At 42.2% G+C, this 12,398-nt stretch overlaps 2 protein-coding genes across 4 annotated transcripts in view; one reads left to right on the top strand and one right to left on the bottom strand.

Annotated features, from left to right (window-relative positions):
* LOC309333993 (growth hormone secretagogue receptor type 1-like) overlaps nucleotides 1-12,398 on the bottom strand; it is a gene marked incomplete at both ends in the record, with an annotated part of 87,060 nt that overhangs the window by 25,461 nt on the left and 49,201 nt on the right. The window lies entirely within an intron of this gene.
* Nucleotides 1-12,398, top strand: part of FNDC3A (fibronectin type III domain containing 3A) — a 58,007-nt gene that overhangs the window by 12,977 nt on the left and 32,632 nt on the right. For 2 of the 3 annotated variants that reach the window (XM_081847896.1, XM_081847894.1), the window contains 3 exons: nucleotides 4,085-4,225; nucleotides 8,275-8,350; nucleotides 9,806-9,882. In XM_081847896.1, the coding sequence (XP_081704022.1) occupies nucleotides 4,133-4,225; nucleotides 8,275-8,350; nucleotides 9,806-9,882 (246 nt within the window). In that variant the 5' untranslated portion in view covers nucleotides 4,085-4,132. The remainder of the gene's footprint in view (nucleotides 1-4,084; nucleotides 4,226-8,274; nucleotides 8,351-9,805; nucleotides 9,883-12,398) is intronic. The other variant, XM_081847895.1, reaches the window with a different exon arrangement.

The raw sequence follows: 12,398 nt of genomic DNA on the forward strand, positions 1-12,398 counted from the left end.
ATTGTAACATGTGCCTCTTAAAAATTCAGCCTTTTAATAATGGATTTCTGATGTTTACTCAAAAAACCCGATCTCTCAATGCAAATCACATGTTTTAAATCATGTCAGATCAAGAGCTGCCAACAGACACAGCAAACACAAGAAAACAATAGCCCCAGTAAATGGCATAATAACATAAAACCATTACTCTATTTAAGCTTTGAAGTATGTACATACTAAGGTATTAGATCACATGGAGGAAGAAGTGGACCTGCTTCTTCAGTTAATATAGGAAATAAAAGCCAGCTATTATCCTAGCTGTCTCACATTCTAGGTCCTGGGAGTTTCCCAGACCTGGCTATAGCATGTGTGAAGCAAGTAGGGGAATGTCTGCACAGGAACCTGGTCTCAAATCTTTTGCCTTCTCCCCACCCACTCCAGCTGCCTCTAGCTTTCTCTTTCTCCCTAGATGTGTTCCTGGTTTCATATCATGCTTTCTAATCAGCAATTAAGCTACAGTTTCCTGTTTGGGGTATTACAGGAAGCTGTGACTTAACAAACCCTGGAAATTTTGGATTATGGTACACAGGAGGATGGAGGATAGAAGACGGAGAAGGAACATTTATTCCCAGTCCAATAAACCAGTTGACTGAGATTGTTTTGTCTGAATCAGGCCAGTGTTTGTGTTCTGGGTGTAAAGGGCAATACAGTGGTACCTCGGGTTACATACACTTCAGGTTACATACACTTCAGGTTACAGACTCCGCTAACCCAGAAATATTACCTTGGGTTAAGAACTTTGCTTCAGGATGAGAACAGAAATCGGTGCAGCGGCAGCAGGAGGCCCCATTAGTTAAAGTGGTGCTTCAGGTTAAGAACAGTTTCAGGTTAAGAACAGACCTCCAGATCGAATTAAGTTCTTAACCTGAGGTACTACTGTACCATGATTTAGCTTATTACTAGTGTTCAAAGTGCTTCACACAGGTAATCATTATAACCTTTGCAACAACTCTGTAATGGTATTATTATCCCTGTGTTGGGGGCTAAAACTAGCTAGTAAATTTGTGGTTGGGGTAAGATTTGCACTAGAGACTGTTGCTCGCTGGTCTCTTTGCATGCATTCTTTACATGCAGAAGTTTTAGGTTCGATCTCACCCTGGATACCTCCAAATAAAAAGTTATGTGACTTCGTTGCTCAATTCAATCTTTTTATGTGGCTTTTAATGTATTGTGACTTTGCTGTTAGTTTTTATTGATTATAGTCTAGTAATGGTTTATTGTAATTGTTGAGAGTGAATTTCTGTTTAATTATCACGTGCTGCTATTTTTAGAGTAAATTTTATTGTGTAATATATTCTAAACGGATTATGAAATTTTGTATAAGTTATTTATTTTAAAGTCATATTTTTATTATGACTTCATTTGCTCTGGATTGTCATAGGATGTGTAATCTTTGTTGTATATTTTGTTATTTCTACGGCTTTAAATCATCTTGTGTTCAGCAATGCGGAAAGGTAGAAAAACAAATGTAAATGATATGAAGAAATGAAAATGAAAGATCTTTCTGAAATCCTGTAGAAGTAGATGGAGCAGGGTTTCTCTCAGAATAAAAGCAGGTTCCTATTTTTCTGTTTTTCTTTTGAAGCTGTTAGTCATTATGCTACACCAGCTTTCATAGTGGATTTAGTGGGTACAGACAGGGATGGGAAGGGGTGGGATCCTTATGCAGAGCAGATTTTGCCCTGTAGGTTTGGAAGTCACTAGGTCATAATCTTTCCAAATATTTAAATTGTACACCTCAGTATGTCAGTGTCTTATAATGTTAGTCTTGCAGCCCTATTCAATATTAACTGTATCCAAATAGACTTTTGACATTAGCTATTAAATGGCACTTTTTGAAGGCAGTTCTTCAGCTTCAACTTGAAGGTTGATTGAAATGTGACAGAAAAACACACAATACATTCCCAAGACTGTGTCACTTTAGATTGCAAGTAGGGGATCATATATTTACATGCCTCCTGTGTAAAAGAAACTCCCTACACTCGGAATGTTAGCATCCATGGGAGGCCATCCACTTATGCTCCAAGGCCCAAATGTGATGGTTATTTAGAAGCTTGGAAGACTGTATCCAACTGGGCTATCTGTCAGGGATGAAGGTTAAATTGGCAGGCTGTGGGGGACTTTTTAAATGGTATTTTAATCTGATTGAATTTTAAAATGTTTTAGTGGGAATGTGCTGTTTGTGGATTCTTACTTGCCCAGACAGAGCCTTTGGGATGGGCTAAGAAATTTATTTCGGAATCTCACAAGTCATTCATAATACCGGAATACAATGTTAATCTTGCATTGTGCTAGAAACCAGAATTGGGCAAAGAGGCGTAATATGCTACCCATGTGTTCTGTTCTCCCACAAGTTGCCACCTGCAACTAAATATGTTTTAAGCATGTTTTTCACAACCAGTTATATTTTTAAACTACCGTAATTTTCGCTCCAAAACACGCACTTTTTTGCTCCTAGAAAGTAAGGTGAAATGCCTGTGCATGTTACGGAGCGAATGCACTCGACCGGAGCCATGGTTGCTGTCAGTCAAGCTAGCTTTGCTTGCTTTACAACCAGGAGGAGGGGGAGGAGCCGGGGAGGAGGGAGGGAAGGAGAGCCATGGCAGCAAAGTGGGCAGCAGCCGCTTACACAGGAGGAGGGACAGACAGGAGCCATAGCGAGCCGGAAAAAGCGCCTCGTAGCCAGCAACAGCTGCTGCAGCCTCAGCTAGCAAAGGTCCGTGCGCTCTCTAAACGGAGCAATGAGGCTGCAGAGGGACGGCAGGGCACAGGAGGGCTCTGAGCCACAAGCGCAGTGAAAACCAGTAAAAAAGTTTTTTAAAAGGCTGCTGGGGACAGGAGGGCATGGGATGAGGGAGAGGGGGAAATTACGATTTCCGCTGAGCAGGACTTGGGTTGCAGGGGATTCACCATTAGCTGCTTAAAGCAGCAAAGAGGGAGAGAAGGAGCAAAGCGGGAGCGGAAAGGAGCTGCTTACACTGCTGTAAGTGGCTGCTGTCCGGTTGGCTCCTTTAAAGCAACAGTGCTCTTTCCCTCCCCCCTCCCCGCTCAGCTCGCCGAAAAGCTCCTTTTCCACACACCCCACGCGAGCTCCTTCTCCCCTTAAACCCCTCTCCTGCATCATTAGCAGCATCCTTCTCCACACACCCCATGCGTGTTCCTTCTCCCCATAGACCCCTTGCCTGCATTATTAGCCGCATCCTTCTCCACACACCCCACGGATGTTCCTTCTCCCCTTAAACCCCTCTTCTGCATTATTAGCAGCATCCTTCTCCACACACCCCACGCGTGCTCCTTGTCCCTTGAATGCTTTTCCTTCCCTCCCCACTTAAAACATGGTTACAAAGCACGGATCCACATGGATCCTCAGGATTTTTGCACTGGGTCACCCCAAGTTCACCATCAGATCACATAGCATATCCATGGCTACAGCCTGCACCAAAAAACACACACGCACCCACTGTTTCATAGGGCTGCAATGGCGCAAAAACGTGGTTACAAAGCATGGATCCACATGGATCCTCAGGATTTTTGCATTGGGCTACCCCAAACTCACCGTCAGATCACGTCTGTGGCCACAGCATGAACCACAAAAATCATACATCCACTGTTTCATTTAGAATATTTTTTTCTTGTTTTCACCCTCTAAAAACTACGTGCGTGTTATGGTCAGGTGTGTGTTATAGAGCGAAAAATACGGTAATAATATGAATACTTGTTGAGCAATGCTACTCTGTCCCAGAGGGCTCTTCCTTTCTTGCAGTGTTTTTCTGTGTTGAGATGTGTTAATAGAGAACAGAAGCAGACATAATGTAATCCAAACACTAAAATTAGTTACGTTACCCCGAGTCGCACTTGCGTGCAACTTTTTAAAACTGCTGGTTATAGTTCTAAGGTGGGCACTTTTGGTAAGATGTGTCCCCTTATCTCCACTTGCACAGACATTTTGAATTGTTGTGCTTGAGCTTTTCTGATCAGGGGACTGTGATTCAGAACCAAAATATCAGAACTTGCTGATGCTGGAACTGTTTTTTTGTTTCACCAGGTGATTTTTTTTAAAGGAACTGTCAACGAATGATCATTTCTCGCTGTAATGGCAGAGCAGCCTCCTCCATTAGAAGCCACACCCGCTTTGAATGAAGTGCCACTTCTACCTCATATGGTCAATGGGGACAACACACAACAGGCAAGTGGACCAGCATGATATGAAAATGGCCAAAATGTTTGGTAGAGGTGACATTCTACCCTGTAAACGCTTAGAATAATTGTCTTCAGAGCATGCCCTCTGTAATTACAGATATACCAAGGGAATAGTATAAGACAGCTCCTGTAGCAATATCAGTTTGTATGGCTATCTTAATTGTGCCAGTTCTCCTCTTTTGTGTGGCTGGTTGTCTTTGAAAACTTCACTGGATGGCAGAGTTACCCAACATTAAAATAAAGATAATAAGACTTCCATAAATAAAAAATGGTACACTGAATGAGGAAAAGGATCTTCAATGTAGTAAAATAAGTCCATGCTAATTTTCAAGAATGGATTTGACATGTATACATATATGTTTTGTAAATTCAGCAAGTGCCATAAAATCCATGCCCTTGGCTTGGTTTCAGCTTGGCTTTACTTATGTGTTGAGGGTTTAATTTTGTGTCTGTATTGCAAGAGGTGAATGGATTACATTATGGCCTGTCTTAAGTTAATTATCCTTAACTTAAGTTTATTCTTCGGGGCTTGTGTGAACACGTAACTGCAGGTGCAGATTTAAAATCTGGATCTGTCTCGATCTGTATATGGGATAATCTTTAAGATGGTGACACACAGTCATGGAATATTGGCTCTTGGGTTCATGGAACAGAAATTCATCAACATTGTTTTCTGCCATGGTTCTCTTCACTACCTTGAAGATGCCTTTCCTCTCTGTGCAGCCAGTTCCATGCAAGCGAGGGTGGAGAGCTAATATTGGGGGTTGGACTTAAGTTTCTCCAAAGCAGCCACCAATGACACATTATAAGTAGCTTTGGGAACCCAGGGAAGACTCCAAAGCCGAACGTTTTCATAAATTAAATGTTTTATTTATTGTACCCTTTGTATAGTCTTAGAGCCTGGTGTCCTCGGAATGTCTGTGCATTTGTTTCAATGAAGTTCATGCAGGAGACAGTTTATATTATTTAAAATATTTTTACCCTGCTCTGAAATCAGAAAGGCTCTCAATGTGACTATTAATTTGGATATAATCCAAAGGCTTCTGGTCTTTTAGTTCTTGTGGGAAAAAAGCTTGTTCAGTATGAACAACATATTTTGACAGTAATTATTTTTCTGGTGGCGTTAGGTCATCATTGACCTTTCCTGTCCATATTATATGATCAACATATGTGTGGACTTGGCTCTTTTCTGAGTGTACATTTTCTGTCTTTGGTTGTAACATTTCTAGACAAAACACGCTGAAAAATGAGCATTTCCATATTTAGAGAAATTAAGCTTAAAATCAAAGCACAAGCTAGCAAAACTATTTCTAAATTCTATGAGAAGCTGCTCATTTTGACTTTTAGTTCTATAAACATGGTACAAAGCATACTTTGTAGAATCACTGGGGGGAGAAGCAAACCTTAAGAATGTTGTTTTCCAAAAATAATGGCAAAATGCTTGATTCAGATCTTGAAAAGTATTTAATTAGCTATTCAGAAAGCTGCAGGCTACAAACGCTTGTAGAAAAGGAAGACAACTGTGGCTGATGTTTTGAAAATCATAGGCACATAGGAATTGGCATTGTCAAATCAGAACATTGATCCATCTAGTTGAGTACACTAAGAGCCCTCCAGACTCTCATGCAGAAGTTTTCCCCAGCCTTAGCGGAAGATGCCAAGGATTAAACCTGGGACCTTTTGGATGCAAAATATGCTTTACAACCCTTCCCACTTCTGCATATTGCAATAAATCACCTTCTACATCCTTGGCTAACTCCAGCATGTGTTTTCACATTTTCTGGACACATCAAACAAGTACAGGTCATCATTCTTGGGTACTAGACTTTCAGCTATCTTTCTGGCTTGAGGCAACATTCTTGGGAAACAATGCAATTTGCCACTATACTTCTCTGGTCACAATGTAAGTGTGTGTAGAAGAAAGGCTTAGTTAGTTTACTGTCAATTGATTTAAAAAAATGATTGATCCACACAGTTTTGCCGAATGGATACTGTTAAGTTCAGGATGCTGCTTTCTTTAAAATATTTTAACCTATATGGGAAGCTGCCTTATACTAGGGAAGACTATTTGCCCATTTAGTGCAACATTATCTATTCTGACTGGCAGAAGCTCTTCTGGGCCTCAACTGCTGCCTGATCCATATCACCTCCTACTTCACTCCCTAACTTCTAGCCCATGGACCTAATTAGGACCACCAGACATTTCTGTTGGATCAGCAAGTCTGTTTCAGCAAAGTCATACCCGCCTGCCCCACAAGCTGATATCATATATGACAAATCAGATGTGACTCATTGCTGATCAGCTGATTGGTGGTGCCTACAAAACTGCATGCTTTCTAAGCCTTTTCGGTTTGTATGGGCAAAGGAAAGCAGCTCACCTGATGTCATTGTAGCTTCAGGTGATTGACAGCTGTCCCAAAGTGATTAAATTGTCCAGTGTACCAGAAAAAGTCTGCAGATATAAATGATTTAAAGTTAAAGCAAATGTGGTACATCTCCTTGAGTATATTGGAGGAAATACTCCCACAGATACTCTGAGCACAGGGTCATTGAGCGCTTTGAAGATAACAGTGTACACCTTGAACTATCTCAGGAGCAAACAGGCATCCACTGCAAACAGACCATTGCAGATTTCATATGTTGCCTGTGGCCTTTCAACAGGTTGAGCAGCCGAAATACACTCCCAGTCCTAAATTTTTGAAAGCAGCTAAAATTGGGATAGAAATGTTTGTTTTTTGTGTAAATGGTCTTAAGTCGCTTAGACACAAAGCAATAGAAAATTGGTGTATGGCACAAAAGAATTGCTTCAATGTGGCCAGGAAAGCTGTTCAAAAGCATTTACCTCCCCCCGCCCCGCCCCCGCACAATAAATGACTAAAAGGTGTACAGAGCAGGCAGGCAGATAAAGTCTACTACAAAATAATTATGGGATTATTTACAAGGCTGCTACAACTAATATTTACAGTGGTGCCCCGCAAGACGAATGCCTCGCTAAACGAAAAACCCGCAAGACGAAAGGGTTTTCCGATTTTTTAGCGGCTTCGCAAGACGAATTTCCCTATGGGCTTGCTTCGCAAGAGGAAAGCCCATAGGGAAATCTCCGGGACAGCGGGGAACCTTCCTCCCACCGCAAGCTCCGGGAAGAGAGGAGAAGCTGCGCGCCTTCCCCTCTGTTCCCGGACCTGTCCTGAAGGCTTGCGGTGGGAGGTCCGGGAACAGAGGGGAAGGCGCGCAGCTTCTCCTCTCTTCCCGGGGCTTGCGGTGGGAGGAGGGTTTTGCCTCCCCACCGCCAACATTCAGAAGGCTGTTCTGAAGGCTGGCGGTGGGAAGAAAAGCCCTTCTCCTGCCTCCAACCTTCAGAAGAGTTCCCCGCAGGGCTCCCCAAGCTGCGAATGTCTGCCCCGCGCGAGGGGCGCTCTGAAGCAGAGCGCCCCTCACGCGGGGCAGCAGGCTGCTATCCGCAGCTTGGAGAGCCCTGCGGGGAAGTCCTGCAGGGCTCCCCAAGCTGCAGATGTCTGCCCCGCGTGAGGGGCGCTCTGCTTCAGAGCGTCCCTCGCACCGGGCAGCAGGCTGCTATTCGCAGCCTAGGCAGCCCTGCAGGAACTCTTCTGAAGGCTGGCGGCGGGAGAAGGGCTTTTCTTCCCACCGCCAGCCTTCAGAAGGCTGTTCTGAAGGCTGGCGGTGGGGAGAAAAGTCCTCCCCCCCCCCAGCCTTCAGAAGAGGTCCGAGGACAGACTGTCCCCGGACCTGGTCTGAAGGTGGTCTCCCTAGGAACGCATTAATTGATTTTCAATGCATTCCTATGGGAAACCGTGCTTCGCAAGACGAAAAACTCGCAAGACGAAAAAACTTGCGGAACGAATTAATTTCGTCTTGCGAGGCACCACTGTACATCCCTGGTTACAAAATAGTTAAGTGTAGAAACAGTTTAGAACTAATATTGTATTGCCAATATTTTCGCATGTGTGTGTGTTCTGGGAAACGGTGTTGCTTCCAGATGTGATTGAAAGTATTGTTTGTTTTGTTTGTTCTTAGGTTATTCTTGTACAGGTAAATCCAGGAGAGACTTTCACAATTAGAACTGATGATGGACACATTCAGTGTATCCCAGGTGATGAATTCATATGCATTTATATCATTTGTCACCTGAAACTGCTTTTATTTGATTTTGCATGCCTTCTTGTGTCAGTACATTAAATACTTGTGATTGGGACATACTATCCAATGTTTATGATTTTGCGACAAAATAGAGTTTTTATTCAAAGAGACCAAACTTTCATCTTGGTTGATTACCTGCTACAAGTCAGGGTCACTCTTCTACCAGCATGCATTCCTCACACTCACACACCCTGTCCATAATTAAATCATCCAGTCCACAAGCAGAGAACACACAAGGTTCCTAATGGAGCAAATAAATTGAAGTGGCTAATGAAGAGAAGCCAAGTGTCTCATGGTGGGTGTAATCCAAGGTCATGCTGCTAGTTTGATCTGGTGGAAACCTTTCTCAGCTGAAACACAATAAACAGTCAGATCCTGAGTGTGAGCAGAACTCATCCAGTCTGACTTCATAAGGGAATTTTCACTGGGCATATTTCCGTGCACCCAGCAATCTGTCTCTGTGTAAGTTTCTGGTGCTTTGGAGGAAGTAGAAGTTTGGGGGTGGAGGGAGAGATGTTCCTTAATTCCTGTGGGATGTGACAAAGATCTGAAAGTGCATAAAGGAACTTAATATTTGACAAAGCTACTTGCTGTCTTTTCACTGCATTAGTTTAATTTCCCTTCAGTAGTAGAAAGTGATACTAATTAAGCATTATTTTGTTTCTGGAACAGTCTTCACCGTGTGGGAAGCAAAACAGGCCATTCATTAGATCATCCATATATATTATCACACACCCACATCATCACTGTATTTTTTTGTTTGACATATTGTAGAACATGTAGGTTTAGCAGTAGCCATTGGACTAATTTCTCCAAGCATGGGCTTTGCCAATTTACTTCCAACTATTTGGATTCAAATGACCCAACAAGCCATAGTATGGCTTGCTGGTGCACAGAGCAGGGTGTTGGGGAGGCATTCTTGATTACAGTTGGTCCATGCAGGGTGGTAGGCCAAGGTTAAGCACATTGATTTAAACATATTTACATATAAGTTTTTTTTTTAAAAAAAAAATCATTGTTGGGGTGGCCATTAAGTTGGTGTACATTGGGGGGGGGGGTTTACTGCCACTTAAAAGTATTAATAAAATATGCTACCAATATAAATCCACATAAGTTGTAATACAATCATCCATTGCTAGCATTGATGTATCATTAGTGTTCTTGAAAATCTGCTTCAGGTCTTTTCATCAGTAATTTAATGTGTTAATTTTCTGAGACATGAAGGCCATCTCCAAGGCCATTTCCAAGAGGCTTGGAAATTGCTTTGAAAACCTTTTACATAAGAATGAAATGTGTATGCATATGCATAATCACCATTTAGGTTATCAGATTGTCAAATGAACCATGACTGCACACACTTCAGTACAGTATGCAGATGTGAACACTCTGTTGCTTGGTTTCCTTTTAGGTCCAGCACATGTTCCTATGATGTCAACAAATGGTTCTGTGCCTCCAATCTATGTGCCTCCTGGTTATGTATCTCAGGTAAACAGTAAGAGTCTTTTGATGGTTTTGCAAAAGAGAGAGATTTCCCAAGAAAAAAGAAGATGATTTCCCACTTAACAATGCTTTAAAAAGGTGTTAAATGGAAAGTGTGATGGAAGCAGATCTTATCTCTCCTCTCGGCTTCCTTGCCACATTAAGACTGCTGCTCTTGCTATGGACCTGGTGCATCGTTTCCTAGTCTTTTTACCATGGTTAGGAAATCAGGTGCACCTTGCAAGCTACCTGCCCTCTTTCTCACCCTCCCCACTTTACTATGTAAATTATCTTCTTTCTTTAAACAAAAGTGTTGTTATCTGCACTGTGCTTAATGCTGTCTGTGGTTTGCTTTTAGCATAATTTGAAATCAGGTTTTGAAACTACTGGTGCATTTATTTAAGTGCAGGTGAAACACTTTACTTCAGTTAATGCTAAAAGGGGAGGGTGCTGGAGTCCACGTCACATCCATGAGTTGAGATTAGGAAACTGATGACACCCACTTGTTCTGAGTGATAAAACACAAAGAGATTCCAGGGAACTCCAAAATAATCTTTCCAGACTGGGTTGAATGGGCATTAAAATGGTGAATGGAATTCATGTAAGAAAGTATAAAATACACCCTAGCTTTACATATACTCTAATGGGCTCTGAACTGATGGTGACTGACCAGGAAACAGATATTGGTGGGTAGCGTAGTGAAAATGTTGACCCAGTGTGCAGCAGCTATGAAAGAAGCACATTCCAGGTCATAATAGTTTAGAAATATCATAATAGTTTAGAAAAATGAATAAGGGGGACATGACAACGGTGTATAAACTTGAGCATGAAATGGAGAAAGTGCGTAGAGAGTAGAAACTAGAACCTACACCATGCAATGAAGCTGAATTTTGGGAAAATAAGGAAAGACAGAAGGAAGTGCTTCACCAAGCAAATAGTTAAACTATGGAATTCTGTACAAGATGTAAGGGTGACTGCCAACTTGAACAACTGTAAAAGGGGATTAGGCATATTTAATGAGGAATAACGTTATTCATGGTTACTAACTCTGATATCTGAATACTAGTTGCTTGAGAATGCAGGTGGGAAGAGTGCTGCTGGGCTCATGTGCTGCTTATGGGCTTCCCATAGGCATCTTATTGGCCACTGAGAACCGGATGTTGGACTACATGGGCCTTTGACCTGATCCAGCATGGCTCTAACATCCTGAAACATAGTTGTCCCCCCCCCCCATTTGTTGCTTCCTAGTGGTCTAAACAGTTGATGCTCTCTGCTCTGTCCATTACAAGGCAGGTTCTTTGAAGAGGAGCTTGGTCAGGACCTGAACCAGGAGACACAGTTAATGAAAACCAGTATTCATCTTGCATGTGTTTGAGACAGTTGCAGCTTCTATGGTCTTGGTTTAGGCCAGGGTTTCAGTGTGTATGGTTTCCATACTTTGTTTGGCAGCCAGTCAAATGAAACAGGCAAGAAACTACATTGAACAATGATTGACTGAGCCTTATCTCACCCATGGTTCCAGACTGAAAGTATAGCAGCACAAATAGCATGCTATTCCTCCTCTACAAGTCTTTAATGATGACGACATTCTCATTATTATTAATTTATATTCTGCCTATCAGGGTATAAATCTTAGCAAGGTTGCTTAAAAGTAACATTCAGTTACTTATTTTAAAAACACTGTGAGCAGTGTTAACATCTTTAAACACAGCACGATCCTTCCCACTTCAGGTGAGGGAATAGTTCCTCTAGAACAGGTCCTTCGTTATTTCTCCAAGAGAACAAGGTGACCTAGAAGCAAGAGTTTGTGGAGAGGGGGTTGCTGTAACTTAAAAGAATTTCATGGACGAGTTGGTGCTTGCCATTGTCTGGAATTGGGGATTGGGATCACTACAAACTCTCAGATTCCATTAAGAACCTAAGACTCTTATCTTGGAGGGTATATATGTACAGGGAATATATATGGTTCCTTAACACTGCAGCTGTGGCATCCATTCTCATTAGCTTAAATGACTCAGGAGCACTTTGCTCTGAGTGTTGAGCCCATCCTAGGAGAGAACCCTTATAGCACTCTTGATTCATGGAGCTGAGTCAGGTACTTCCTGGAGTATGCTTATCATTTCCTTTTGACTCTGAAAGGGAATCTTTGAGAAGGCCTTGAATTTCAAGATCTTCGCTGTAGTACCAATACACATTAGAACAGGTTTCCTCAAACTCGGCCCTCCAGATGTTTTTGAGACTACAATTCCCATCATCCCTGACCACTGGTCCTGCTAGCTAGGGATCATGGGAGTTGTAGGCCAAAAACATCTGGAGGGCCAAGTTTGAGGAAGCCTGCATTAGAATCTATCAATCCATTACTATCATGGTTTAGAGAAAGAGGCCAAAGAGACAGTCACTTTTGTTTGACTTACATGCCTGGAAGTGTATACATTTAGTATCTGTGCAGCATGTTAGCTACTGGATTTTAGCTTGTGGCTGGTTTTGCTGATATTCAGCAATTGGGCTGAAGAGCTGGTACT

Source organism: Podarcis erhardii, assembly GCF_964252035.2.
Source record: "Podarcis erhardii genome assembly, chromosome: Z".
Taxonomy (NCBI): domain Eukaryota; kingdom Metazoa; phylum Chordata; class Lepidosauria; order Squamata; family Lacertidae; genus Podarcis; species Podarcis erhardii.